This window comes from Psittacula echo, assembly GCF_963264785.1.
Source record: "Psittacula echo genome assembly, chromosome: 1".
Classification (NCBI taxonomy): Eukaryota; Metazoa; Chordata; class Aves; order Psittaciformes; family Psittacidae; genus Psittacula; species Psittacula echo.
In genome coordinates, this window is record NC_137735.1 from 96,988,894 (window position 1) to 97,016,558 (window position 27,665).

The 27,665-nt window shown below is 40.5% G+C and overlaps 2 protein-coding genes across 9 annotated transcripts; one reads left to right on the forward strand and one right to left on the reverse strand.

Moving 5' to 3' along the window:
- AMN1 (antagonist of mitotic exit network 1 homolog) lies at nucleotides 1-26,288 on the forward strand. Of its 3 annotated transcripts, none has more exons than XR_013957833.1 (8): nucleotides 1-144; nucleotides 3,419-3,551; nucleotides 7,435-7,579; nucleotides 9,666-9,883; nucleotides 13,175-13,231; nucleotides 14,392-14,503; nucleotides 15,147-15,380; nucleotides 25,130-26,288. XR_013957833.1 is itself a non-coding variant. In XM_080627452.1 (7 exons), the coding sequence occupies exons 1-7, from the start codon at nucleotides 83-85 to the stop codon at nucleotides 15,218-15,220; spliced, it is 801 nt and encodes a 266-aa protein (XP_080483578.1). In that variant the 5' UTR covers nucleotides 1-82; the 3' UTR covers nucleotides 15,221-18,194. The 3 variants fall into 3 exon arrangements, 1 of the variants encoding a protein (XP_080483578.1); XR_013957834.1 differs by lacking the exon at nucleotides 25,130-26,288 and adding an exon at nucleotides 19,881-20,495; XM_080627452.1 differs by lacking the exon at nucleotides 25,130-26,288 and having other exon boundaries at nucleotides 15,147-18,194.
- ETFBKMT (electron transfer flavoprotein subunit beta lysine methyltransferase) lies at nucleotides 18,839-26,726 on the reverse strand. 6 transcript variants are annotated; one of them, XM_080627398.1, is made up of 4 exons: nucleotides 26,713-26,726; nucleotides 23,353-23,781; nucleotides 20,505-20,635; nucleotides 18,839-19,757 (listed from the first exon to the last, which is right to left on the reverse strand). In XM_080627398.1, exons 2-4 carry the CDS (start codon nucleotides 23,673-23,675, stop codon nucleotides 19,393-19,395), a joined length of 819 nt encoding a protein of 272 aa, XP_080483524.1. In that variant the 5' UTR covers nucleotides 23,676-23,781; nucleotides 26,713-26,726; the 3' UTR covers nucleotides 18,839-19,392. The 6 variants fall into 6 exon arrangements, with proteins under 6 accessions (XP_080483524.1, XP_080483521.1, XP_080483523.1 ...); XM_080627395.1 differs by lacking the exon at nucleotides 26,713-26,726 and adding an exon at nucleotides 26,275-26,405 and having other exon boundaries at nucleotides 23,353-25,245; XM_080627397.1 differs by lacking the exon at nucleotides 26,713-26,726 and adding an exon at nucleotides 26,275-26,369.
- Nucleotides 26,727-27,665: the final 939 nt, after the last annotated feature.

Here is a 27,665-nt window from a genome sequence, read left to right on the forward strand (position 1 = left end):
GAGAGAGCCGCCGCCATTTCGGTACCGTCCCCCGGAGCCGTTGGGTCCGGGCCGTGCTGCGTACCCGCTCCCCGCCGCTGCCATGAGCCGCCTCAGCGGCGGCTGGGAAGGCGCCGGCGAGGAAGCCCAGCTCCTCCTGGACTTGTGAGTGCCGTCCCGACACCCTGCCCCTGTGCCCGCCGGCCTCCTCTCCCTCCGGGAGGTCCGACGGGTTCCGGGCCGGCCGGGCGGGTTAGGCCGCTGCGCTCACAGCGGGGCCGGGGCCGGGCAGCCTGCGGGGCCTCCTGTGGGGAGCCCGGAGGAAGGGTTTGGCCAGGGGGGCAGGGTTGGGCAAGCCTTTGTCCGGGATGGCACAGTGGATGACAGGGTTTGGTCATGGTGACAGGGCAGGCGGCAGGGTTCGGTGGGAGCCCCAGGAGAGTTGACAGGCTTTGATGGGGTGGCAGGATGAGTGATTTGGTTTGGCAGGGGTGACAGCATAGGAGGAATTCCAGGACAGGTGGCAGGGTTTGACTGGAGTGACAGAGCTGGGCAGGTAGATCAGGGGATGATCCCTGGCAGATCTGGATGTGGAGGGATGGGTGAGGATCCCTGGCTTCACCTGGCTCCAGTGAATCCACTGAATGGTGTTTTCTTTGTGTTTTTCATTATGTCAGATTCCTCTGTGTTTAGGAGAGAGTTTGAGACAGCATAGGAATAAAATATTTGACAACTGAAATTAGCTAGCAAACAATACAGTTAGACTTTTTTTCTTATTTTAAAGCACTGAATGTGACATTATAGTTCCCCTGGTGTAGCCAACAAGTGGTTTGGTTTCCTATGAATAACAGTGAAAACATAATTGAAATGATTAATTGTTTAAACTGTAGATTAGTAATGTACCCTGAGAGTGTCCACCAGCTCTTTGAAAAATAATATGATTAATCTTAATAAGGTTTCCTCTCAAGCTAAAAATTAAAATTATGTGGCAAGAGATAGTTAAATGTAACCAGATGATTTGGCACAGCTTACATTGATTTCCATGTATCTGTATAGGTTTTGAAGTATGTTCTGCAAATTTGAACCAAGTAGATCAGTCTGTTTGGTCCGTACTCAAGCATGGCTGGATTTGCCACTTAGTATCTTCAAGAGAAAAAAAAAAAATCTTAAATTTGTATTGAGTTTTTAGATACCACAGTTTTTATGTACTACAGTATATGGTGACAGTTGGCCTCCTTCAGGATGAATTGACAAAGAAATTCATTTACCCAGTGGCCAAAATGTAGCGTCATATGAAAATATGCTTTTAGCACGTGACTGAAGTGCGTGCCCTTGTATGATAGAGGACTGCTTGCCCATTCTCATGGCATCCATCATACAAAAGGGAACAGCCACATGGAAAGTGCACACATAGCCCCCCAAAAGGCTCAGAAACTCTATTATTTGATTCACCCTAGCCGAAGATAGGTGCTGTTTTAACACTGAGGAGGTGCTGGTTCATTTGGGATCTCCACAGGAAAGATGTGAGTTTTCAAGGCTAGTTAACTGGTTTATTACATAAAGGATAGTAGAAAACATGACAGCAATCTGCTGTTCCTTCTGACTCTGGGGACCCTGGCTATGGCAGCATGAGACAAGCCCCCTCACACTGAGCAGCATGCTGTCTGAAGTGAGGTTCACGCTGCAGTCTTTGGAGCTTTGATGAGATGTTCTTTTAGGAAGTAACAACTGTTCCTTATTTCTGCATGTGAGAAACTATGGACTAGGATATTGTTTATTAAGACTTATACTAAACCCAATGTAAAGGTCGGATAACAACGGATGTGAAATCGCTTGAGCCAGCATAACCGACGCTGCTTATCTCTTAAGCAAGCACAACCCACGCCGCTTATCTCTTAAGCAAGTATAACCGACGGGGTCAACCATAGGACAAAGGAGGAAGACTTCTGAACCCCTAGCAACAGCTGGAACAGGCGCAAAGTATCTCCACCACTCTATGAACGCGGAAGTCAGGATGTATAAAAAGGGACAGTCTGATTTACTTGGTGCGGTAGTTGGCGGAGCGCAGACTCCCCTGCCGTCCAGCGCTGTCTTTGCTCATATTCTACTTGCTACAATTAATAAAATTTTAATTGGAATTACGATCCATTGTGGTCTCAATTTATAACACTGCATTTAAGCAAAAGAATGTTACATGTAGGTATGCTGTTTAATCTCAAGACAAAGAATGTGGGTGGTGTAACTTGCTTGAACATGTACTGACTCAGAGCCATGTACAGGCTTCTCAATGTTAGTTAGCCGAGTTCATCCAGCAGTCACCAAAGTTCGGTGAAGATATTGCATTCTTACACATCTCCAGGGAAACAAGTTGAAGGCAGTTGGGGTGTGTGCTCAGGTTATGTAACAGCAACTCATGCTGATACACTGCAAGCCAGGCCTGTGTTTGCACTCTGCTTGAATTTAGCTTGAAATCAGTGTCTTCTGGTTAGTGTTTTCTGCAGTGACCTGCTAGAGGTGCCCTTATTGCACTGTGCTAATTCTAGTTGGGTTTTTTAATGTGCTTCCACACTGGAAATCTTGCTTCTTTCCTTGCTTAAACCTGTGTCACACTTCAGACTGTAGAGCCTTAATAATTTGACCTCTCATACGAGAGTTTTTACTTGATATGAATTTAATGATTTGGTGGCAGTCTGGTGCCAGACAAGGTTCTTCTGAAAAAAAATTTGTCACCTGGGACTCAAGAGTTGTGGCTGTGTGCTAGATCTCGTTTGGCTTAACTCCAGGCTGCTGCTGCCCCCTGCCCTCAGCCACTTGTTCTGGCAGTACTATTTTCGGAGCCTCACAGTTTCATGGTTCATTAATACAAAATTAGTAAAGGTAATACTAAGAAAAATTTATGTCTCAAGTGACAAACCTCTGTCATCAGTTCTAGTTTTAAGCACAAAGTTAAGAGGGTTGGGCACAAGGTTACACAGGACAATTCTTATTAAAAGGGTGCTACAGACTAGGCAGTGAACAAAATACTATATCTGAAAATATCTCCTTAACGTTTTTAAATGAGGTGAATCAAAGGTGTTCTTTCTGTGGAACCAGCTGGCCTAACTGAAGGTTTACTGCCTACCAAGTGGAGGCTTTGCTGGTAAAAAGGCTTTTCTTAGAGCTTGTGAATGTATGACAAACAAACTCATTTTGTGAGCTGGGTTAGTAATTGCAGTGAATGGGGCTAATTTATGCCTAGAGTTGATTGGGGAACACTTGCCACAGAAGGATCAGCTGATTGACCCCAAAGGGCAACAACTGAATTGATGGAACAGGTGGAACTGATAAGGTTTGAAGGCAGCATAGCCAGGTGCAGAAGATGACATCTTATGGCTTGATTGTTCTAATTTTAATATGTAATGCCTATTTTTGACTATACTGTAACTTTCCTTTATTTCAGATGCCTTCAGTGTTTGACAAAGAACCTTTCCAGATATGCTGCAGATATTAAGTCATTGCCACCCAACATAAAGGATAAACTGATCAAATTAATGAGTAGGCAAGGGCAAATAACTGATTCAAATATCAGCGAGGTAAGAACCCATTCAAAACAATACTGTCTGTGCTAGTTAATACACAAGAAAGAGCTAAACTAAAACTTTACATTAGACAACAGATAAATTCAGGCCTGTTTACTGTATGTCTCTACAGGTTTTTTCTTAAACTTCATTAGCCTTCATTAACTTTTATTAGTAGTAATAAGATTATGTTTGTAGTGATAAAAATGTTCTCTGTTCAGTGACATTTATCATCTCTTTTCAGTATGGGAAACTAGACTGTTGCAAACCAGTTTCTGTTCCTGAATGTAGTATATTTTCAAGAAGCTAGTGCATAGTTTAGTAACAAAAAGATTTCAAGAACTTGTTAGATTTCTTGTATGTTCTATTGACATTATGCACATGATATCCATATTTCAAAGGATTAAGATTTAAATAAATTATATGATGATGGTAGGGCTAGAAATTGACAGTCAAATTTTCCCATCTCTTTTGCTCACTGATGTGTGGCAGTTTTTCAAAATGAAACCAGTTAATGACTTTTGTTTTAGCTGTATATTCAGGGACACATCTATTTTGGTATCTATCTACTGCTATCTTGTTTAGCCTCAAAGGGAGGTGAGAGAATTGAGGAAAGCTAAAGGTTGGCCTTAGTGAAATGTAAAATGAATGACTCCCTGTTCATTCCTGCTTTGACCTGTAACTTGGAAGAAGCAAATAATATCACTTTCTTAGAGTCAGAATAGTGAAGCCAAGACTAGAGGCAGAATCAGAAGTATTGTGGAAAACTTATGAACAAGAAATTTTATCTTTACTGCACACCATTTTTGGATTGTACAAAATAAGTCTCTCAGTAGAAATCAGAGTCTTACTCATTTATCTTATTTGGAAGATTTGAGTTGACACAATTTGGTTTAGGCTATCTTTTCAGTAAGTAATCCTTTCTAAGCATCCTAAGAGATATATATCATTAAAACCACATGATTGTGTGTGTATAAATGTGCAAAACCTATGAGGATATCTTTAGTCTGGAAATAAACTAGAGAGTTTAAGATACAGTCTTTTCCTCTGTTTGTAAAATCTCATCTTTCTTGTAATTCAGCTGTGCCTTTGGAGACTGTTTTCCATTCTGACACTGGTGGTAGTGTCAAGATAAACACATAACCACCGGAATGGTTATATGAGGTGCTTTATTGAGGCGCTGGGAACCAGGGGTACGCACCCAAATCTGATTCCAACTTTGTCACATCGCGTTTGCAATTTATACTTTAAAAGTTTTGCAGTTAATGCATATTCAACATAGGTTGCTACACTAACTAATACATATGCATCAGGGATTGCTTCATCAGTCCATTAGGACATCAGCCTCTTCTGCGCTTGCGCAGCCCCCTCTGGTGGTCGTCTGGTGGTCGTCCTGATGAAGTAAGGAGTCTTCCTCACTCTGTCCTTTTCACCTTTGCTGAAGTAAGAAGTCTTCCTCACTCTGTCCTTTTCACCTTTCCGTTCTTTGGATGGGCCCCAACCATTATGTGAACGCACCATCCTTTTATCCTCACTTGGTTGCCCTTGGTATGTGGTTTAATCTTTAGTTCTGCTAAGTTGGAGTTTCACAGTACATTCTTTCCTACACTCTCTTTACTATATAAGGTATTTGTTTCTATTCCTAAGGTTAACATTTAGTTATAAAGTAACTAAGATACAAACCAACACAATTGTAGTATTCAATGTATGAAGCTTTGATCTATGACTTTAAACACAATCACCTATTGGAACAGTTATAAAATAACTAAGATGCAGAACAGCAAAGTTACAAATTTTAACATATGCATAAAGGCTTTCTATTGGTTTTACAAACTTGTCAAATATAATGACTGCTAGAATGGTTATATGATTATATTTAACGTAAAATTTTACCTTTTTCCTAACATTGGGATACTCTGTGCTGGTTCCTTTTCTCATGTGTTTTTTCCTTTCTCTGTTCCTGCAGTTTCCTGTAATTATATCCTTAGCTGTCATCACTTTTCTTAGACATGTTATACCTTAGCTCTTTTTGCTAACAGTTTCCAGGTTTATTTCACTTGTATGTTTAAAAATACGCTGGCCACCTCTTGGATTCTGAACTCATAGCATTTCTCCGTACCAATTTGTTCTGCGGTTTTCCTGTTCTTTCATTTTGCAGATATTTTTGCTGCTTAGCATAGCAAAAATAGCTTATGTTAATTAGCGCTTCTTACTATTACTTATTCACATCATGTATGACTGAAGTATTTTACATGTGACACATTTGCAACATTTCAGTTAGTCATCCATACAGATAAGGAATTTTCTTTCTTTGCTACTACTTCTGTCCTGACCTTTTCTTTCATAATCTCCGGGTACTGTAGCTAGGTCTATTCTCCTGGAATTTTCCAGGCTGTGTTATCTCATTTGCTTTTATATATATCCTTTCTATGGTGTTTAAGTGTTTTGCCTAAGGTTAAAGATCCTCCAGTAGAAATTCTGTTAAGTTGCACTTACGTATAAGCTTGGATTCCATCTCTTAACCTCCCTGTTCTTTCCCAGATTTGTGTTATCATGAATTTTTTTTCCCTTATTCTGCTTTTTCCTTGGAGCAGCCTTTCATGACACACATGCTAAACTCCTTACTCCAATTCACTTTTACCATAAAGATCTATAAAGCCGTTCAGCATATGTCCACAAGATACAAGTCTATACTTCAATCTCCTGAACTCTGCATCCAAACAATCCTTATTCTATCTGAAGTTCCATTTTCTTTGAGACAGATTTTAGCTGTCAAAGCTATCTGAGGTCTGCCATTCATATTTGCAAAAAAGTTTGAATTATAATCTATTAGCAAGTTTTGCTTGTTTTTCAAAAGACTTATTTGTCTTCGTCAGTAAAGATTTTAGCACCTTACATATTTGCAAAACATAAAATAAGTATTCCTTGTAATATCTTTACTGTGCCTCTTAGAGTGGTGAACCTGAGAAAGAAATAGGCGTTTAACAGGCCTGTCAGTTATGCTGTTACCTTTGCTTGTGTATGGAAATCTACTGTATGCTTTTGTCCTTGTTAAGGAAGGGAATGGCAAGCTGAAGAGAGTAATAGAAAGTAATGTGAAAATCTGATTTAATGCTTGCTTGTTGTTCTGAAAGACGGCTCAATGAAGGTGTAGATTGTTTGCATAACAGGGAGCTATGAACAGTACTTACTAAAAAGTAGTGAGAATCCTTGAAAATAGAGTTTATATATATGGCTAGTGTTACTAAATTCTGAGGATTTGCATTGCTTTGGGTCTATATTTCAAAAATGCGCTCTTGGGGAAGATTTCACAAAATCCAACCTCTGGTCTTACGGGAGTGAAACAGCCTATTTAATGAGGATTTGGTACCTCTTCATGGTATGATAATGGGATTGCTTGTTTATGAGAAAAAGAGCCTGTGTGTATGGTGACAAAAATACACTGGGGCAAAATATCTCAAATATTACCCTTTTCTGTTCAGCGGATTTTAGTTCTGATCGCCGTCAGTATATGTTTACACTTCAGATTACTGCCATCAAAATTGTAAGACTTTGAGGGTGTTATCCTCAGTAAACATAGGTGAGCTAGCAGAAGTATTAGTGATAGTAACTGAACCATCAAAACAGTATTTCCACTGTTTAAGTAGTAGTGTTAATGTGCTCCTGCTGTAGATGTAATCACAGAAACTGAATGTTCATGCTGTAGGGGATGAACAGTTGTGGTAAATATACCATATTTTCTTTAGAATTTTTAGTTCCTAGAACTGGTAACCCCATCCCCTAGTGAATATTTTTTAAAAGTTCTATGTGATGTCTAATGTTACAAGTATTTTAGATAAAAATAAGTATGTTCTATGACATAGCAGAATTTGCCTGAAACAGTAAGTTTTCATTACAGGTATTGCACCCTGCTGTAGAGTCTTTAGACCTTCGAGACTGTGATATTTCAGATAATGCATTACTGCAGCTTCATAACTGCAAGCAACTGAAAAAAATCAACTTAAACTCTTGCAGAGAAAACAGATTGGGAATCACTTCAGAAGGTATGTTGTCTGTGCGCAGGTAACAGGGATCTTAATTCTGTTTCATTTTTCTTGTTAGATTGGAGTAAGTTGCAAAAAATGTCTTGGGTAAATGTTGCTTAAAAAAATCCCCAATGTCACACCAATACTAATTGCACGGTTGTGTAAATTACTGGCCTGGAGCATTGATTAACTTACAAAAGAGAGCTATCAGGTTACTCTCATGATAGTTTCTGGTAAAACTATGCTACATTTGATAATCTGTTCCACTTCATCATAATTATTCCTTCCTCAAAACTTGTTTCAGAGCCTTTCCAATACCACTGGGATTGAAGTTTCATCAAATGTGTTTGTTATTAAATAAGCTTGTAGTAGCTTCTCTGACTTAAAAGACTTGACTTGCTTTAGGACTTTAGGATTTCAGGTGTTACAACTTGAAACTGGAGGTTAAAAGTATCAGGAGCTATTAGCTTAAAAGAATTAAGCTTGCTGAGTTCTATTTCCCACAAGTTTTGTTTTGTCTTTTTCGTTAGACTTATTCCTTGCTCCATCATTTAGTCATCCTTATTGAAAATTGAGCAAAATATTCACTTAGTATTGAGCTAATGTATACCGTACTTTAAATCAGTCCTGGTTTGTATTTTCTTACCACTGCAAACTGGTACACTTTTTAAGTGGTTAAACTTTTAAAAAATGGATTTTGTTGATTTTCAAGGTCACCTCATTGTTATACTTTTTGACCCTTGAGATGCAGTTTGTGATGGTCTTCCTCCATGGCTCCATCTCTCCACTGATTTCTTGTACGGTTATTAAGGTACCAGCTAAGCCTAGAGCTCTTTAGGTATATTTTTCATCTGTTTGGATAGAGGTTCCTGATCACTTTGCAATTAAAGCTGAAGTCTAGTTATTTATTGGCAAGTTCCTAGTCCACCGAATTTTACTAACTCTCCTTCTTTTAAATTGAGCCCTTTTTAAATTGAGAATCAGTTATGAAGCCTTTAATTTAAGCTGGAACAGTTCTTTCTCACTCATCTCAATTTTCATAGAGAAAAAAAAAAAAGACTTAACCCCACCCCATTTGCATTATGTTTTACTAATTCAGTACTAGGTGTGTGTGAGGGTGTTGGTTGGTTTGATTGAGTGAGGCTTTTTTGTTTGTCTTAGCAATCCTGTTGCCTGCCACGTGTAGGAATATCTGAGCTCTGTCATTAATAGGAAACACTTGCTCTGTAGGTTGCACATGGAATGTCTCATGTCCCGTAATACAATATCCAGTGGTACTTCTTTTTGAAATTCAACTACCACTACTGTCTGTTCTGTTGTTCTTTGCAAAGTGGTTCTGACCCAAGTGTGTGCTATTTTATCAATGCTGCTTTGGAGTTCTTGCATAGTAACATACCTTAATGTCGTTCAGCTGTTTATTTTTGTCTATCCAGAAGTGATGTATTTTTCTGTACCCCTATAATTATCATGTTTCTATCATCCTTACAGTAAAAGTTCCTTTCACAATTTGCATCTGCAGTTCATGTACTTTTACTGACTACCAATATTTTGGTCATTACTGACTGTCTGGGCTCGTAGGGCACCAACAGACCCTAGTGGCCATGACTGGTCTGACCTGCCAGATCCACTTGCACTGCCTGCCTAGGGACCCTCAAGTCCTGGCCTCAGCCATGTCATAGGTTTACCTGGTTCCTGTCCTGTTTCTGAACTATTGTTTTGATTTTTTGAATTGACCTTTGTCATAACCTCTTACCTCACTTTTTACCTGGGACCTAGCACTACCATTAGTCTGCTTTCGAGCCATTGGCCTTTTCTTGTGCACTCACTGAGTTCATACCTCGTGTATGTAAGATCTCTCAGGTATCCCTCTGCACTACAGAAGGGAATTCAGTATTTAGACATTTTAATCAACTCCGGCATTGTTCATGGTCATTTTCTTTTTCTTATTCTTGAATTAAAAGAAACCGACCGCAAAACTGAGTCTGCTGGGATGGCATGAGGTCAGAGTTGAGCAGTCAATGACCAGAGGACAGCATGTTGGATTCAGCACAGTAGTTATGTAAAAAAATGAGTAATTCTTTAAATTGTTCTGTTTCTCTGACAGGTGTCATAGCACTGGCCTTATCCTGTCCTTACTTGCGTGAAGCGTCTTTTAAAAGGTGCTGTGATATAACTGACAGTGGAGTTCTTGCTCTTGCGCTCAACTGCCAGTTCCTACAGATAGTGAACTTGGGCAGTTGTTCAGGCATCATGGATGCATCTCTGCAAGCACTAGGAGAAAACTGCAAATTTCTTCACAGTGTGGATTTCTCATCTACTCAGGTAGCTATGGTGGCAATTGGCCAATTGACTTCTATTTGTTTATTTTATAAGATTGTCATGATAAAGTTGAAAAGGGATCTTTTTAGCTTTACTCTTGACAAGATTTAGGACCATAGGTCCTTCCAATTTCCTCCTTTCAAGGAAGAAGAAAGACACAGTTTACACCTTGGTAACCAGAACAAAACCCACATTTTGATATTACAGCATGTATTGTGGACCAAACATAAACTTTTATTAGAATCAACCTAATAGTGGAGATTTTTTTTTTCAGTTTCTTTATTGAGAGCAATAATTTTTTTAAAGTTGTAAAGTAATCCAAAATATTTCATTTAAAGAAAGTAGAATCTTGGACAGATTATCGTCTGCTTTTAGTTAGAATAAACTGACCTGAATAATAATAATGCAGGATATCAAACAATATAAGCCCCTAGTAGAAGTAAACACTGTAATTAGTTCTAATTCAGGAGTGACTGTGCTTTCTGAATGGCTTGTCAGAGTTCCGGAGTCAACTTGGAAAGAATGACATTTAAAATGCCAGGGCAGGTAAGAGAACGATAGTATTTAGCATAAGAAGAGGAGCTCAACTACAACAGCAATGCTGTAACATACTTTATAATTACAGTAAGATAATGAAGTGAGGGAAAGGATTTTCCGCTGTAAGCATCTGGTTGACTGTGATGGTGGGTGATTATGTTGAATGTGAGTCAAGCACAGAGAATTCATAATGAAGTGTCAGGTTTGGAAAACACACAACAGGTTCTTATTTTAGATGCTGTTCTTTCTGATATTGCAGAAGTAGGGCATCAAAAGTAATTTTAATCTTTTCCTTGGTAATTTTTATTATTAACATTTAACTCTATTTCTTCAAACTTTCTTCATTACTTTTTTGCTCCCTTGCCTCTCTTCTCCTTCATAGGAAATTACTAAGTTTCCCCATTTTCCATGTTTTAAATGAGATTAAAGCTTCTTGAGTAACTAAACGTTCCCACATTTTGAATTCTTTTCTGATAATGATATCATGATAATACACTAGAATTCTGAATTTTATTTGACTAAAAATAAATAGAAACATATACAAGATATAAATAAGTGCGAAGCAGAGAAACTATGGATGGCTCTTGCCTGTAGAGATCGCAAGGCCTAACCATACTCTTGTGTTTGAGTGCCAGAATGCATAGTAAAAGTATCAAGTGTAACTGGCAAAGCTGTGTGAAAGAATAAGATAGCAAGAACATTGGAAATAAATGAACAGGCAAAGGAGGACACAGCTCACTTGTAGGAACATGGAAGTAGATGTGAGCTAGACCACAAAGGGACTAAATGCTTCAAGGTGATGTAGCCATTTTTAAAATAGGTCTTACCTGGTGCCTGCAGAAATGAAGTACAGTAAGTAGAAGGTATGGAAGTGGTGCAGGGAAGGGAGGGGACTTTGTTTTAATACAAAACTGATTTCATGCTCTCATAACCATATACCCACAAGCAACAAGACAGTAGCATTCAGATGATCTCTCCAATGTTCAGTCTGGTCCAGGTTTGTTTTGGTGACATGGAGATACTCAGGCTGATCTTAGATTGGTGACCATTGGTTTTGGATGCGTGATTTTATACCCTTTGGGAACTGTCCCACTTGTGGGAATTATTAGAATTTATTCATTCATAGAATCATAGAATCATAGAATCGTTATGGTTGGAAAGAACTTTAAGATCGTCTAGTTCCAACCCCCCTGCCATGGGCAGGGACACCCCACACTAAACCATGTCACCCAAGGCCTCATCCAACCTGGCCCCGAACACTGCCAAGGATAGAGCATTCACACCCTCCCTGGGCAACCCATTCCAGTGCCTCACCACCCTCACAGTAAAGAATTTCTTCCTTAGATCCAATCTAAACTTCCCCTGTTTAAGTTTGAACCCGTTACCCCTTGTCCTGTCACTACAGTCCTGATGAATAGTCCATCCCCAGCATCCTTGTAGGCCCCCTTCAGATACTGGAAGGCTGCTATGAGGTCTCCACGCAGCCTTCTCTTCTCCAGGCTGAACAGCCCCAACTTTCTCAGCCTGTCTCCATGCGGGAGGTGCTCCAGTCCCCTGATCATCCTCGTGGCCCTCCTCTGGACTTGTTCCAACAGTTCCATGTCCTTTTTATGTTGAGGACACCAGAACTGCACACAATACTCCAAGTGAGGTCTCACGAGAGACCACTGCTCTTTGTCTCCTGGTCTGGGTGTCTTGTGCTAAATGTGCTGTCATCTTGATGACCTGCTAAGATAGGTATTGACAATACCTGACAGTTCTTACAGGCCTTTATATGCCTTCATGCTGAGACATTCCTGTCCGTTCTCCATTTGTACTGATGTGACCCCTTCTGTTATAGTTCTGTAAGGCAGACTGGTAATAGAGGGCCAGAAAGCAATTGGAGCAACAGGAATAACCAAACCTTTAAACAGAAATGGAGCTTGTGATCTCTGGATTCTAGCTGTCCAGTTTGGCTGAGCCTTACTATGTGTATTTGGTGACTACTATTCGTGCCATCTAATATAAGCTCTCTGAAAAAGCCTGTATGATCTGACATCCAATTCAGCTTTCGAAGTGAAGAAGTTTAATGAATTTGGTTCCTGGAAGCAAACAAATAAATTGCCCTTCATTGCCTTTCTAAGGAGAGGAATGTCTTTTGTCTCTCTTCTGGCTCTTGCAGATAATCGTTGTTCCATCACTTTGATAAAACTTTTAGAGCAAGTGCATGATAACTGCTGTAAGGCTGCTTGTTTGAGGGATTTTTGTCTTGTGTAACTGTTTTACTTCAGATAACTAAGACAACAGATAAAAGACTCCTGTGGTTACTTTTTTGTCTTTTTTCCCAACCCAAGAAATTTCATTAATATTGGCAGCAGTCCTGAAAACAGGAGTAAAAATAGTCTAGGTAGAGCACAAGTGCTTTAAGCCTTAAGAAATTAAAAACTGCCATGCTCTGGCCATGATAGTGTGGCCACTGTTCAGTGAGGCAAGGAAGCTGCAGGAACAGCAGTGACACAGTTGGAAACATCTGTTTAGAAAGGCAGGCTGGATCACACAGCAGTATAATGCAACAGTATGTAACAGACTGAAAAACGCCGTACTTGGATAATTTTCTCTACAAGCTTAGTTGGGAAGAAAATGCTGTAATGTTAAGTGTACTCAGTGACCATAGGGAGTGAATAAATTAATAACATTTCTGCACACCCCCAAATTGCTGTGTTTGAAAAAAGGAGCTTTAATCTGCTGTATTAATAACAACGTGATTTCTTTCTCTAGGTAACAGATGATGGTGTTGTAGCACTAGTAAGTGGAACATGTTCAGAGAATTTAAAGGTAACCTAATAGCAAAGAAATAAAGTAAAGCAATTACCTGCATTTTAAAGTTATTATCAATATTACTTCTGAAGGATAGTTTTTATTGACTGATGTTTGCCTTTATGTACACACTTGGCCTGATCTTGGTTATGAATTGAATATTTTCAATCTCTCTCTCTGTAGCAGTGCCCCAGACTAGCTTTTTGAGAAGCTCAGTCTTTTCAAAATGAGTTTTCTGCTGTTTTATGTAGGATGCTTATTTTAACTCACATTCTTTCAGAGAGCTGTGTAATAAATGCAAATGAATGCTTAAGTTTTTCCCTTGATTTCTGTGTAGTTATTTCTTGATTCTGTTGAACACTTAGGCAGAATTTGTAACGTGAATAATTTCACAGATATAAGAAATCAGTTAGCAGCTCTGCACAGATAAATCTCTAATTCGTCAAAGCAACCATGAAAATGAAGTTGTCTTTGCATAAAGAATATCTGGACACTGAGACAGTCATAAAATGTTGAAGAGGCATCCCATACCTCTTACTACTTTTATTTACTAATTATCTACTTTTCTATGTAGTACATATCTCTGTGTGTGTTTACTTTCCTAAAGAGTGGTTCTGAATCCAAGCTATGCATTTAGAAGTTAAGATGGGAAACAAGTCACAGTTGCTAGCTTATAATAAAAAAACAAAAAAAAAAAACCCAAAATCAACCCCAAACAAAATACCAAATCCGGGTGAACTGACAGTATTAATAATGTGGAAAAATAGAACTGTAACTGTTTTATTTGGAGGGCGAACAGTTAGATTTGGGGTTGGTTTTTTTCCGGCTAATTTTGTCTACTTTGGACAATCTTTTTAGTCTTGATTCTAGTCTTCATAAGGGATGTAGTACAAGATGATGCTATCTTTCAGAAAATAGCAGTGAGATATTTTTTATATACTAGAATTGACTTGAAAATGTCTTTATCTTTTAGCTGGTTATAGCTTTAGCTGTAGCAAAACATTGATTCCAGCTGTTCTAAACAACCCTGAGACTATGCAGATAGCCTTCATAAGAGGCATAGTAGGTCATCATTTCTTCTAGGTGGGAATCTCTGAAAATGATTGGACAAAGGAAAGGTCTGCCTCCAAAATGATGGGTGCCCTGACAGGCTTTTGTAACTACTATTTTCATAACAGGAGATCCACATGGAACGATGTGTGAATCTGACTGATGTCGCTGTGGAAGCGGTCCTTACTTGTTGTCCGAAAATACACATTTTTCTGTTCCATGGATGCCCTTTGATAACAGGTAGGTCAAATCATGCAGGGAGCAAGAAGAGTAGTTACTTCCCAATAGTATCTTCTTGCTGTCTGGAAGCGCACACCACACTTTGTAAATAGTCCCAAACAAATAATAATAAATTAATAATCATACTGTGAGATTTTTCAAAGCAAGGTGAGAGTTTTGCTTTGATACATGGAAAACATCAGAGGGGGAATTTTTGTTGTTGTTTTTGAATTTGGATTTTTTTAATTTCCTTCCCCCCTAGCCCACCATGCTGATGAAGACCCAAAGTTGATGATAAGACTTTGGAAACATGTGTTAGCATCTTAAACCCCTCCTCTATTCCAAAAGTATGCAACAGGATCCATTCTAGAAACAGTGGAGTGGAGAAGGACTGGTCAGCCTAAAACAAGTTTAAGAGAGGTTATGATATATCTTGAGTTTTTTAAGTTTGGTTGGTTGGCTATGCATTGCAGTTACGTGACTGGAGAAAAAATTGAGTAGTTTTGAATTACTACAGGTGTATCTGAAGTGCGATATTGTAATAGCAAATTACAATAATAAGCATAAATGCAGATACGGAATTATTTTGCTGTTAACGTAATTTCTAAACACCACTTATGTATATTCTGACTGAATAACAAGAAATTCCTTGGTTCTTTTGCAGATCGTTCCCGAGAAGTTTTAGAACAGCTGGTCATATCAAACAAAATCAAACAAGTAACATGGACTGTTTACTGATTATTTATCATGTACATATGAGTGTAAAGTTTACAGCTGGGAGAGCTCTTTCAGAAAACAAGCACCTTGGAGAAATAGCACCTTGGTGACTTTTGGACCATCAGATTGCTTCCCTCCTTGTTCCCGCCAGAGGTCTCCATCGCCATTCCAGTCTTTGCCTGTGAGTCTGGGCTTCCCCGTTGTCTCTACTTAGAGCCCTGTCTGTCTTTGCATTGCTAATCATACTTCAGTAAGAGGAAAGTTAAACTATAATTAAATATTACACTATCATCGCTCAGCCTCCTTCAAGTATGAGATTTGGCTACTACTTTGTATCTTTTCCCATCGTAGTTACATATACAAACCAAATTTAAGTAAGTCTGTGTTCTGAGTTTGTAGTCTGAGAGGGTAGTTGCAACTAAAAGTACCAACCCAGACATTATGCTGGAGTGTTTGTAAGGTTGGGACTGTAATCTGACAAAAGTCAACAGATCTAACTGGTGACTGGAGGTGGCATTAACGGCAATGCAAATGTATTTTTAGTAAGAAACAGTCTCCTTTCACCATGTACTTTTGCTGGGTCTGGAAAAAAACCTGTAGATACGTTTTTTTTTGATGTTACTGATGCTGCAGGTTTCTGTTCTTATTTTCTAATACTTGCTGGATTTTTATACATCAAAAACTACAGTCTGTGAACATGTAAATGTAAACATAAACTTTGAAATTGTTGTGGTGATTTAATAAATTACAAAGTAGTAGCTATTACTGATTAAAAAAATCTTGTATATGGGCAAATACTTATTTGCTCTGGCTTTTGCCTAAGTTGATGAAAATCCTTCTAGGGAACAAAATACTGGTACTCATAAACATTGCTGTGAGTGAAATAGGACCAAATTGAATGAGTACATGAATCTCAGGATGGTAGAGTTCAGAAGAGTATGTGTTCTGCTGTGTGTGGTTTATTATCTTTTCAGTGGCCCCAGAAGCTGAAAATAACAACCACTTATATATTGTTTAATTGTGGTCATCATAAAGAAAAAATTCTTAGAAGTATAAAATGTGTTTATTACATGATGACAATTAGAAGTCATGTTTGTGGGCTTTCTTGAAACAGCATAACCTCTAGTGGCACTTTTAGGATTTTTTTACAGTAAACTTTAAAAAATGTTAGCAATTTTAACATTATACAGGACAGGTGACACACTATGTTGATATTCTGCATCTGGAAGTAGGAGGGTTTAGCTAGGGTGATCTTACATGGATCTGATGACACTTAGGAAGCCTTGAGTTTAGGCAACCATAAGGAATATGTTTACGTATAATTTAACACTTGTTATAGCCACAGTTATTTAAAGTGTTGCAAAAATAAACCAGTCTTCTACTAATCTATTTAAAATTCAGGTCAAATTGCATGGAAGATAATAGTATATGTTGCATCCAGTAATATTAAAGGATATTGCGATGTCTGACAATAATCTCTGTTCTTCTTTTGATTATATGGTTTATGGAAGAGCAAATTCATGTCGAAAATTTGTTCACGTGTAGCTGAAAGCATAATTTTCAAACTCCAGTGCCTAAATGCCTGACTTCTGCTGCATGCAGTGCCATGTCTCAGCCCAGTGATGAGTACATTCCTATGATACCTATAGGTATAGTGGCATTAGTACAAACCATTCCTGCAAACAGGAGAGGTTGGGTTTGCTACATTAGCAACTCGCATCTGAAGGCTGTAATTGCAGTGACTCCTTGGACCAGATTGAGGCCTAAGAACCTAATCTACCACATTTTATTCCCTTTCTTGGCTAAAGAGTAGCTTATTGGATTGCCCTGTGGAATCCCTGGTATCAGTCAGGGCCCATCATTTCTTTGAAGTCCTGGACATGAGTTGGCAATAAATTTGTCTTGCACTGTTTTTCATATTGATACCTCTAGCTGAGGTTTTCTAGCTGAAGTTTTCTAGTCTAACTTCCTGCCCAAAGCAGGGCCAGCTCAGAACTCAAACCTGCTTCATTAGGGCTTCATCCAGCCAAGTCTTGAAAAACTGAAGGGAGAAAGAGCCTTCACAAACTTTTGAAGCAATTTGTTCCGTGGCTTGACTATATTAATGGTGGGAAGATTTTCCCTTCTATCCTGTTTTGACCCTCTTTTGCTTCAGTTTACAACCCTTCTCACTGGAAGAGCCTGGCTGTCATCCTCAATAGGTATGGGCAGGCTGCTGTTAGGTCACTTGAAGCCTTTCCTTTTCCAAGCTGAAGAAGCCTAGTTCCCTCAAACTGTTATTGTAAGACATGTTACTACAACTTAGCGTGGTGACTGTCGTCAGACTCTCATCTCAAGTGCTACATCCAGAAAGAAGATTCTAAATGGAGATGGTGTAAAGCAGCTAAAGGTGTAAGAGCACCAAAATCTTTAACAGCAAAGGACACTTAAAAAAAAATTGTATCTGTGGGACAGTGCTACTGCTAACCTCACTGTCTGAGTGGTTCTTTTTCCCCTTGTTAATGTAAGTTTGGATTTGTCAGGTTGAAGGCAAATGCAGCTTACAGTGTGTCCTTAAATGTGCATGTAGATTTACTATTTTCTCCTATTGCCTCTACTGAATGTGTAACTTAGTGGTAGTCTCATCTGTGCTTAAAAATCTGTACAACACTGCAGTGAATTACCAATGTATTTTTAGGCTTGAAAGTTTAACATAAGTCATGTTAAATCCTTCAGTGTCAGAGCATGAGTCTGTATGCTTATGTGTTTATTACTAGCATAACTACTGGAATATTTATTGATTCAAGTTAAATCACAGTCATTTTCAACAAATGTTTACAAGCATTGGGTGAAGGGGAGAAGAACATCCAGTATACACTTACCACTTCATACACAACAAACTGTTGTATGTTGTTGGGTGAGCACTGCAGAATACTTACTGTACTGAAGATTAAAGTTTGCAAACCTCCTGTTTGGATAGTTATGAAAACTTTTTAAATTATATTTTGTAACCTTGTACATTGTGAATGTGTCCCTAAATCTCCTACTTCATAAACACCAGAGTTTTCTGAGGGAGCACCACCTGCTTTTTCATTTTTGTAAGCTTCTACCACATCACCTGGTATTAGAATAGATGTAGGTGCACTGTGTTCAACTCTGCAGTTACTATTTCCTCATCACTGCTTGTCCAGTAATTAACTGCTAAACTGCAGAACTTCCTGAAATGTTGGTTCTTCTTCAAATGGCTGTAATCACAACCTCCGGCCTGTGTTTTAACCCTGCAAAGGGTTCTTCCTTGACAGGTGGACCTGAGAATGATTCTTAGACTTCTTGTTCAGTATCTCCTCAAGAGAAGAGAAAAATAATTCTACCTGACTTTTTAGTTCCTGTTTTTATTTAATTACTTTCTGTTCAAAAACGTCACGGAAGGAAAGATTCTTTTACCCTCACCAGCTTCCCATGGTGAGAGATTGCCTTTTTTTACCCCTGCAAAGTTAGAGAATGTAGATCATTTGACCTACTCTTTAAAGGATAAAAGTTACCCCATAGCCATTATTATTTAGTTACTTCCCACTTAGTAAAAACTTCAACTTTAGCTAGTTCAGGAAGCATAATTTAGATTTGTGTGCAGCCCCTGAATAATCACTCTGGCAGCTTAAATGAAGAGAAAACCCTTTATTATAGAGGGGAGGGAGGGAAAGATTCAATAAATTACTTTGACATTCAGAAGAGATACCCCGAGAAAGAGCAAGGCACTTCAAGCACAGTATGAGCTAATACTTTAGTGTAGAGTTTTATGAAGGACAACAATAATTTCCATTGTAATTAAGCTGCAGCAGTCTGTGAAAGCAGTGCAGTAGTACTTCAGCCACCACCTTTCCCCCACAGCAATATGCTGGACATCCAGTGCATTTCACAGTAGTGTCGAATAGCAAGACATGGATATACATGAAAAACGTCAAGCATGCAAACTCTTTCATGTTACTTGTCTTTGGATTTATACTTCAGAGCAGGCCCCTTTGAATACAGTTTGCATGTAGTTTTTACCTCAAATGGAGCGAAAGCCTCAGGGAGTACGACCAAAATCAGTACAGAGAAGGTACAGTAATCTGCTTTGCATCAACAGTTGTGTTTCATCTTGAGTTCCATTTTCAATTTATACACAAAAATAAAAAAGCCAGCCAAGTGAGACAGAATTCATTAGAAAGCCAGCTTCAGCAGCTTTCCAAGCTATCCGAAGGCCGATAGCTCCAAACGATACTTGATGTTAATCCATTGTTTTCTTGTCTAGTATACTCGGGAAGTGAATATTCTATGACTTTGTGCAACTGACTGTGAATGCGGTGGCTTAAAAACTGATGCCTGCCAGGGTCACCAATCAGCACTTCAGTTCGCTGTATCCTGATGCATTTCCTCAGCCAGTGATGCAGACCATCAGCAAGCTGTTCATCGTAAAACATATCTCCTAGAACAATGAGGTCCCAGTTGCCAGCCTCTGAGTTAATGATGTTCTTAATGGTGATGGGGAAGGGATTCAAGTGGTTCAGTTCACAGTTCAAGATCATTGCTATTCCTGCAACTAAAGAAAAGACAAAGTAAAATGAAAGCTACATTTTTGGATTCTGCTACTCACACCCCATACAAATTTCCTTGACACATCTTTCAGTTTCATCTCTTTAATATTTTTGTTTATCCTATCTAGGAACTTCCACAGTTTTCATTATCTGGCATAAAGTAATAGAATTCTACCCTCACTGCACCATGATGTAGGAAAGAATATTCCTGGAATGGATACCAATGGAAACCAATCACAGAATTGAACCAGAATATCCCACCTGCTGAACCCAGGACATTTAAGGCAGGACACTTTATGTATATACTTCCTCCCTAATCAATGTGTAACTAAATCATGAATAAACTGAATTCATAAGTCAATAATGGGAAAACTAAATGGGGGTGAAGGGGAAAGGCAAAATCTAGGCCCTAAAACATGGAAGGGCAAGAAACTGCTATGGTCCTACAGAGAAGCCAACTTGTCACGTGTGCTTGGAGTTCTCCAACTCAGCTGTGATGGTGTACAGGCAACACTCAATAGGAACTTTCCTGTTTGTTCATTCTACAGAGCTAGGGAGATACACTCAGTACAAGAGAGGCGGGTACAACCCAGCTTCCTGTACTGGCAAAATCCACTCATCTTTTTAGCATTCTTAGAACTCTCTTTGGAACATGAATTTCTCCCCAGTGGAGCAAAGAAACATTTGTGTTAAATGTGCTTTAAAAATTAAGAAATATCTTTACGCAGAGATGAAAAGAAAAAAGGCCTTACTAGGGTCAATGTCATTAGCAAGGACTTGCGATGCACCACTCATCACAGCAGCTATTGCTGTTGCTCCACATCCACTTCCAAGATCCAAAACCGATCGTCCTTTAACAACACGTGGATTATCTAAAATATATCTGAAAAGAAAAAACTAACATTCAAGCAATTAATGGAATTATGCAGGTTTCTGTTTTACATTACCCTGCATAAGAGTTCTTGTCACACATGTAATGAAGCACAGTATCTTAAGAACACAACTCCACATGTGCAGCTGGTACATGGCTCCTTCTTTGTTGCTGCTGATCTAAAAATCAAGACCCATTGTCTTTCTCCCTTACTTGTCCTCACCCCCCACAAAAAACAAAAACAAAAAACCCAAAACAAACAAAAACAAACCCAAAGCAACAACAACAAGAACAAAAAATTGATCCAAGTAAGCAGCATTTTATTTCAACCAGCTCCTTCTCTGACAGGTGAGCTTATCTAATACACGGACACAAACTGCAAGGTGACTAAAATGCTTGGCACCAGACTCAGGAAAAGAAGGATCTGTAGAAATTAAAAGCAATCTGACTGAAGAAGCATGAGGATATATTTGCAGTTGAGTATTGTACCCATCAAAAGACAAGGCCTACCCATTGCCCTAAAATGCTCCTTACGCAACTGCTTGGAAGAACAATGTCTCCTCTTACTTTTCCCGAGCCATGCAGACACTGATGCAAATACTTGTAGTCTGCTTAACGTTGCTCCTGAGTTAGGAGTAAGCAAATGAGATTAAAGCAGCAGTGAGCAGAAAGGGTATCTTCATGCAGTTGCTGACACCTGCCAAGAGGAATCCACAAGCAAAAACCTCTGACTGGAAATGGAGAACTGGCAGAAAGCAAGCAGCAGTTACTGCTGAACACTACAGATCATCTAGCCGTTACTGAAGGTTCACAACTTAAACAATTGCCTTGAAATTCAATCTTCTGCAAAGGGGAAGGCCTTAAGTGAAGGGGGCAAGAGCCCTAGGTGACAAGTTACTGCAAATTGCCATAAATTCACTACCAATTGCCATAACTTCTGTTAAAGTAGAAACAGAAAGGATTCTACGTCTATGTTTTGTTTCAGGATGGAGGATTATAGCTGACTCTTTGCACAGGGCTATGGGTAAGCACAGGTTTTGCTGTGGGTTGCAATGCAGAGAACTGTAATGGAAATGTTAAGATTGGTGTAAATGGTGAACGGATGGATGGAAAGGTCAGGACCTAGAAGCACCATCAGGAATGGCAGAACGAGGCCTAGTAAGATTGTCGAGTGTTAATGGCACCTAATGGCTAGAGCCCAACACATCTGTATGCAGATTCCTAGGAGCCCAGCTTGGGGGAACAAGAGACAACCCACCCTCATACTAAACAGTTCAAGCCATTAAGAGACAACAGCAGGAAGGTCAAGACCAGGACTGAAGATACAGAATACCTAGATCAGAATAAATCAGGAGACATGAGGATGGCCTGACATTCTATGCCTCTTTTCCTATGTGTCATCACAAGAAATCCTACCAAACTCTATGCAGAGTTTGGTGCTTTTGAGTATGTGGTTATAAATCTAGTAAGTGAAACTGTCTCAGTTTTAATGAAAATTACCTTCTCCCATGGCACCCGTACAGTGCATTATGGTGCTGCCATTGGGGACTGCTATCTGCTATGCTGGGTTAGCAAGGTGCCTGGGGTTTCACCAAGAGGAATAGCTTGAAATGGGAGAGTCCTGATGCTATGGAAATGCCAACCGTGAAACCAGCACAGTTACGGAAGCAGCATGTTTTCAGGCTCCCTTTTTCTTTTTACTTTTCCAGATGATGCAGCTAATTTCTGATATCCCCAGTACATCAAACAAGTGCTTAAACACAATGAAACGTCAGATAATTATTATTGCTACCCAAATGTCTGAGCATATGGATCATACAATGACAAAATGTAGATATTACCTAATTTAATTATGCAATATTTAGGAGCACTCAAGTTCATCTACATGGCAGGCTAATCAAGTCACAACTTAACCTGTAAGACTCCACTTTCTCCTGGTCAAAAATACATTGCTTCTTATGCTTTCTGACAGAAAAACAGGAAAGCCCCAATTCAGATCCTTCTCTTTCATCTGTGTGTGGGATGTCTGACAGCTTCTTTGCTGTAGCAATTATAAGGTTTTGCTGCTGTTCAAAGTGAGAGATCTGATTTTACTGAATAAAAGAACTCTAACTAGTTCCTGGAAATCAGGAACATTAAAGACATTTTGACAGTAAGCAGACAAAACCGAAGTGTGGCTTCAGATGTGACTAAGAGACAGCTACAGTAAGGCTTGACAGTAAGGCTGCTGAAATCCTACATGAGGAGGGTGATACAGGCTAAACAACACTACAAGTGCATCAGCATAAACCTACTTTTCTCAACAGACCATACCATGAAAAAAAAAAATCAAATAAATAATTAAAATAACCAAACCCACATGTCACAACAAAACAGCAATCCTCCTGTTCAGAGTGACAATGAGTAATAAAATTAAACACCTCACTAGGTTTTGATTGCACAGCCCTCCACAGACCCAAATTCAGCCCTGTTGTCAACACATGCATCACCACTGAAGAGAACAGATTTCAACCAAGAGCTCTAAATTACTCTATATACAGCAGGTGCTGAACACCTTTGCTGCCAACCAGCAAAGGCTGAGCATCTCCTGTATAAGCAGAGGAGTATGGATAATGCACTGTCATGCAGGGCAAATACACATCACTAGGAATCACTACAAACACAGCTAGGTTTGACATCCTCGCCCACAGCAAACTGGACTTAGAACTTTAGTGATAAATGTTGGTTACCTGGACAGGGCTTGGCCTCCTGGCCAGTAAATTGCCCAGAACGGGTCCCCATAAGGCCACAGGTCAGGTTTTTCCTTCCAGAACCTGCAGCGAGGTGTGAGGAGGCGCAGACGTATTTCTGGTGTGAGGTGCCCGCTGCTGGTGACCTCAGTGTTTTCCTCCAAAAACGCTCTAACCTCGGGGTCCAGAGACTTGCCGGTGCTCCAATGGCTGCAGCACTTCCAGCACAGAGAGGGGCCTCCTCCCCTCCTGCTCCTCCAAGCCTTGGCAAAGGTGTCCTGCCTGCCTAAGAGGAGGAGCCGCTTCCAGCTGCGGAAGGCCATGTCTCCCCAGGATTGCTCAGAGCACAGCTTATCTGAAGCAGATGATGAGGCAGAAAGCTTGAAACAAACTCACAGGATGTTGTTTTTCATAGCAAGATGACAGTTCCTAAAAGGAGAACAATGTCAGTGATGTTTCTTCACTAACTTCAAGGCTGTGTACCACCAGGGTTTTAGGAAGGAGGTGCATGTGCTGTGGTATGACCATGAATGCATGCCTTGCCCTTTCCCAAAAAGCCTTTGGAGTCTGACAAAAGGGCATTCAATGAAGGTAACAAGACACCCATTCAGGATTGTGCTATGAACATATCCAGTGAGAAACAACCAGTTAGCAGGATAGCAGACAGAGCTAAAAATTGAACTTGCAGTCTTTCAACATTTCCTTGCACACAGCAACCTACCCCATTTAAGGTTCTTATACTGAATTTTAAGATTCTGCAGTAGGGCTCTGGCATTGCAGGACCTATGGACATAGCAAAGGTTATCAGTAGGTTGCTTGAGAGACACTGTTAATTACAAGTATTATAAGGACGACAAGCCTTTCAAATGAAAGCATCTTTTCAAAGGCAAACAATTGAAGGATTTCCCCAACAGGTTTTCCTCTTTCTCTCTCAGATTTGGCAGGCTGCCAGCTCCAAAATGAAAAGTGAAAATAAATAAATAAAAAAACACCCCACCCCAAGAACTGATCTTAATCAGAATGCTCCTGACTTGTTGCATTTCAGCTTGTATTTTAAAGGCTCCATTAGTCTTATGGAGCAACAGTCATGTGTGGATGTTCTCAGCTGTAGAAGAAAGGAGAACTTCAATCACTGTAGCCCACTCACTGTGAGGAACTATATAAACATGCTCCAAGCTGTCTAAAGAGAGAGAAGCTGAATCCAACATGTTTCTAAAAATGAAGTTTTTAGAAGGTGAGACAGTCAGACTGGATCAGCTCTCACTCAAAGGCCTCCTGACATGACTCAAGGCCAGCTTTCAGGTCACAAGCAGTGAATAAAAGGAGAATGGAAGATTGGTATGTCAGAGACTAATCTAAGAATCAGGAGAATGGAGAGTGAAGAGCTGCAGCTCTTGGCTGAGTGGCAGAAAAAGAAGAGCCTGTCAGCACTTTATTACCCACCACCACCCTGATTCTTTCTTACACTGATCCTGCGATTGTTCCTACCAAGGGGTGGCCTGAAGAGAGAGCAGCTGGTTTTCTGCCTTCCTGCTTACACCTCCTTCTTCATCCATCCTTCAACATTTACATATCTTTTTCCTTCCTCATCTTGCTCTCTTAATTTCTTTTCAGTCATTCTTACTTGCTTCAGGGCAATTTCTGAACCTCCCCCTAAACTGATGACCAGAGAAATGTTTGAGGCCTGTAATTCCACAGCAGCAAGACCGTAGGTATAGAGACACAAGAGAAACTGTACTTGGTGGCTTGTGATTGTTTTCTCTCTTTTCTGCAATAGTTTTCATGAAAAAGCAGAATCATGCATCAAGAAAGTCAACTTCAGCCTGCCCCTGGCCATTCTGCACAACAGAAGAACTGTGGCCAGCTTCACCATCTGGAGCTATGAAGGTTGTCCTTAAAAAATAATGAGGCAAAGTTACAACAGGAAAAATATGCTAATAAAACAAAGTCTTAACACTTCATGTTTCATTGCTTCAGTCTGTCTGTAGTAAAAGTTCATATGTGTTTATTGGCATTTCTGCTGTGCACTGGCCTCTGTTCTAGATACTGGGTTTAGTTTGATTGCTTATTGGAATGTTAAGCCATGAACTTCCCTCCTGTTACACTTTGCTATTTAGGCTGATAGTCCAGTTAAGTCTTTGCTTAAGTCATTGGCTACAGGGTTTATATTTTTGTTACAAATAAATACACGTGACTGAACACTTTGTGGTTTTCCACATTGGAGAATGCCATTCCACAGTCCATGTAATTAATGAACATAATTAATTAATGCCTTCCTTCTTGAAGGCAGGGCTATATAATCCTCACTTGCTTGAGGGAAGCATGAAGTTAACTAAAGTCAGAGATATAAATCCTACCAGCTAATGCTATATGCTGGTTTTTCCTCCCACGAATCGTTACAAAGTAGCAGGGCTGAGATTCAGTGGCACATTACCTTGCCTGTCACAATTACTCTTTTCTAATGAGTTTACATAATCACAGGATGGTCTGGGTCAGAAGAGACCTTAAAGCTCATCTAGTTCTAACCCATTTGCCACAGCTTCTCTGGGCAACCTGTGCCAGTGTCTCACCACCCTCACAATGAAGAATTTCTTCCCAACATCTAATCTAAATCTACCCTTCTCAGTAAGGGTAGAAAACTACCTGCTAAGAGCTGCCCTCAAAATGCCAAACTGAGTTTAAGTACTCAGTGTAGGAAGGTGTCAGAACAGATATTCTTTCATTTGACAGTCATGGCCTTCCCATCTTATTGGAAATAAAACGAGTGGGTGAGTAGAACACTGACAAAAGCCACCAAAAACAACAACAAAAAAAAAAGAAAAATAAAAACCCAAAACAACAAAAACCCAACAAAGCACAAAATCAACTAAACACAACCCCCCAAAAAAACACCACCACAAAACCTCAACCAAACCAACCAACCAAAATACTGTGCAATTTAGCCTTTGAGCTTTGTTCCTTTTCTTTCCCCGCTGGCGGCAGAGCAGGGCAGCAGGTGCCTTTCACACCCTAACCATCCCGGCCCACGCTTTCCATCGGACTCAACCAGACCTAACCGAGGCCAAAGGCCGCCCGCTGCACCGAGACAGGCCAACACCGCGCCATCACTCAGCGCCGCGGCACCGAGCCGCCGCCTGCGCCACCGGGCGGTCACCGCTTCCACCCAGACGTCCCCAGCTTGTCAGCCGGGCAGCCAGCCCCGCAAGGGCAAGGAAAAGACTGGCAGCGACGCCACGGCCTGGGCCGCTCCAACCCCCGCAGGCCCGGCCGCACCGCTACAGCCTCCGCTGTCCCGGCCGCGTCACTCCCCGCCGGGGCGTGACCGCGACACGGGCCGGGGAGCGCCAGGCCCACACCTACCTGCTGCAGGCCGCCGCCGCTCCGCCCGCTGCGCGGGGCCGGGCCGAGAACGGCTGAGCTCCCGCCCGCCCTTAAAGCGGCAGCGCCGCGGAGCGGGCGATACCGGCCACGGCAGCTTCGCCCTGAAGCGTAGGCTGATGCTTGGGGTTGTCTATTTCCATCCCGCAGCGCTTCGGGCCCTGCCCCTTTCTAAATGCAGGCCAGTGATGGGCATCGTGTGCTTGCTCTGCTCCTGCTTCAGTTAAAGTACTTTTAAACAGGCTTGTGTCAATGTAAACTAGGCCTGTACTTTAAAATGTTAAGAAAAAAAATCCATGTGGGAAAAGGAGTAACAACACATACTCAAATTTGACAGCAGTGAAAATGGTATTTCATGTATTTTTCTTCCTTTACACATCATACCCAGGCCACCGCCTCATCCGGCATAGCCCAACCAATCTTCCCAATCTCTTTGAAACAGCAACAGCTATTGAAGGTGTCAGCCACCAAAAGATGGTCCCACCAGTGCTCCAGTCAGTCAGTTACTCAGGCAAACTGGACATGTCTTTTCCTTTCCCTCTACATGTTTCTCTTCCCCACTCTCCATCCATCCCATTAATATTTCTGCTGCTCCAAAGATCCTTCCACTTCTCCCCAAACCCTCTCCAGTGTAGACAGGAGGAAAGGGTCCTCCCTTACAGCACTATCGTTGTTACTCAGGAGGACACAGCCCTGCTGCAGGTCACTGCCTGGCAAGCCTACAAACAGTGGTGGTTCCTCTGAGGCCACAAAGTGCATTTTCACAAGGTGGTGACTGCGACCCACTGGTGGCTGGACAAGGAACCAAAAACCCCTCCTGTGTCACCCCTGTCCTCCACAGAGGAATCCCACCAGACAGATTTGTGGGCTCTCCCCCTAGATGGGCCCGGGGAGGCCATAAAAGCACCTTCTTACAACAAGGGGATAAATGTTGT

Excerpts from the sequence above, each read along its gene's own strand:
- AMN1 (XM_080627452.1), top strand. The coding sequence starts at position 83 with ATGAGCCGCCTCAGCGGCGGCTGGGAAGGCGCCGGCGAGGAAGCCCAG. Across the intron at positions 3,552-7,434 it reads CTGATTCAAATATCAGCGAG|GTATTGCACCCTGCTGTAGA; the intron begins GTAAGAACCCAT and ends TTTTCATTACAG. Across the intron at positions 9,884-13,174 it reads TGGATTTCTCATCTACTCAG|GTAACAGATGATGGTGTTGT; the intron begins GTAGCTATGGTG and ends TTCTTTCTCTAG.
- ETFBKMT (XM_080627398.1), bottom strand. The coding sequence starts at position 23,675 with ATGGCCTTCCGCAGCTGGAAGCGGCTCCTCCTCTTAGGCAGGCAGGAC. Across the intron at positions 20,636-23,352 it reads GGAGGCCAAGCCCTGTCCAG|ATATATTTTAGATAATCCAC; the intron begins GTAACCAACATT and ends TTTTCTTTTCAG. Across the intron at positions 19,758-20,504 it reads TGCTAATGACATTGACCCTA|TTGCAGGAATAGCAATGATC; the intron begins GTAAGGCCTTTT and ends TCTTTTCTTTAG.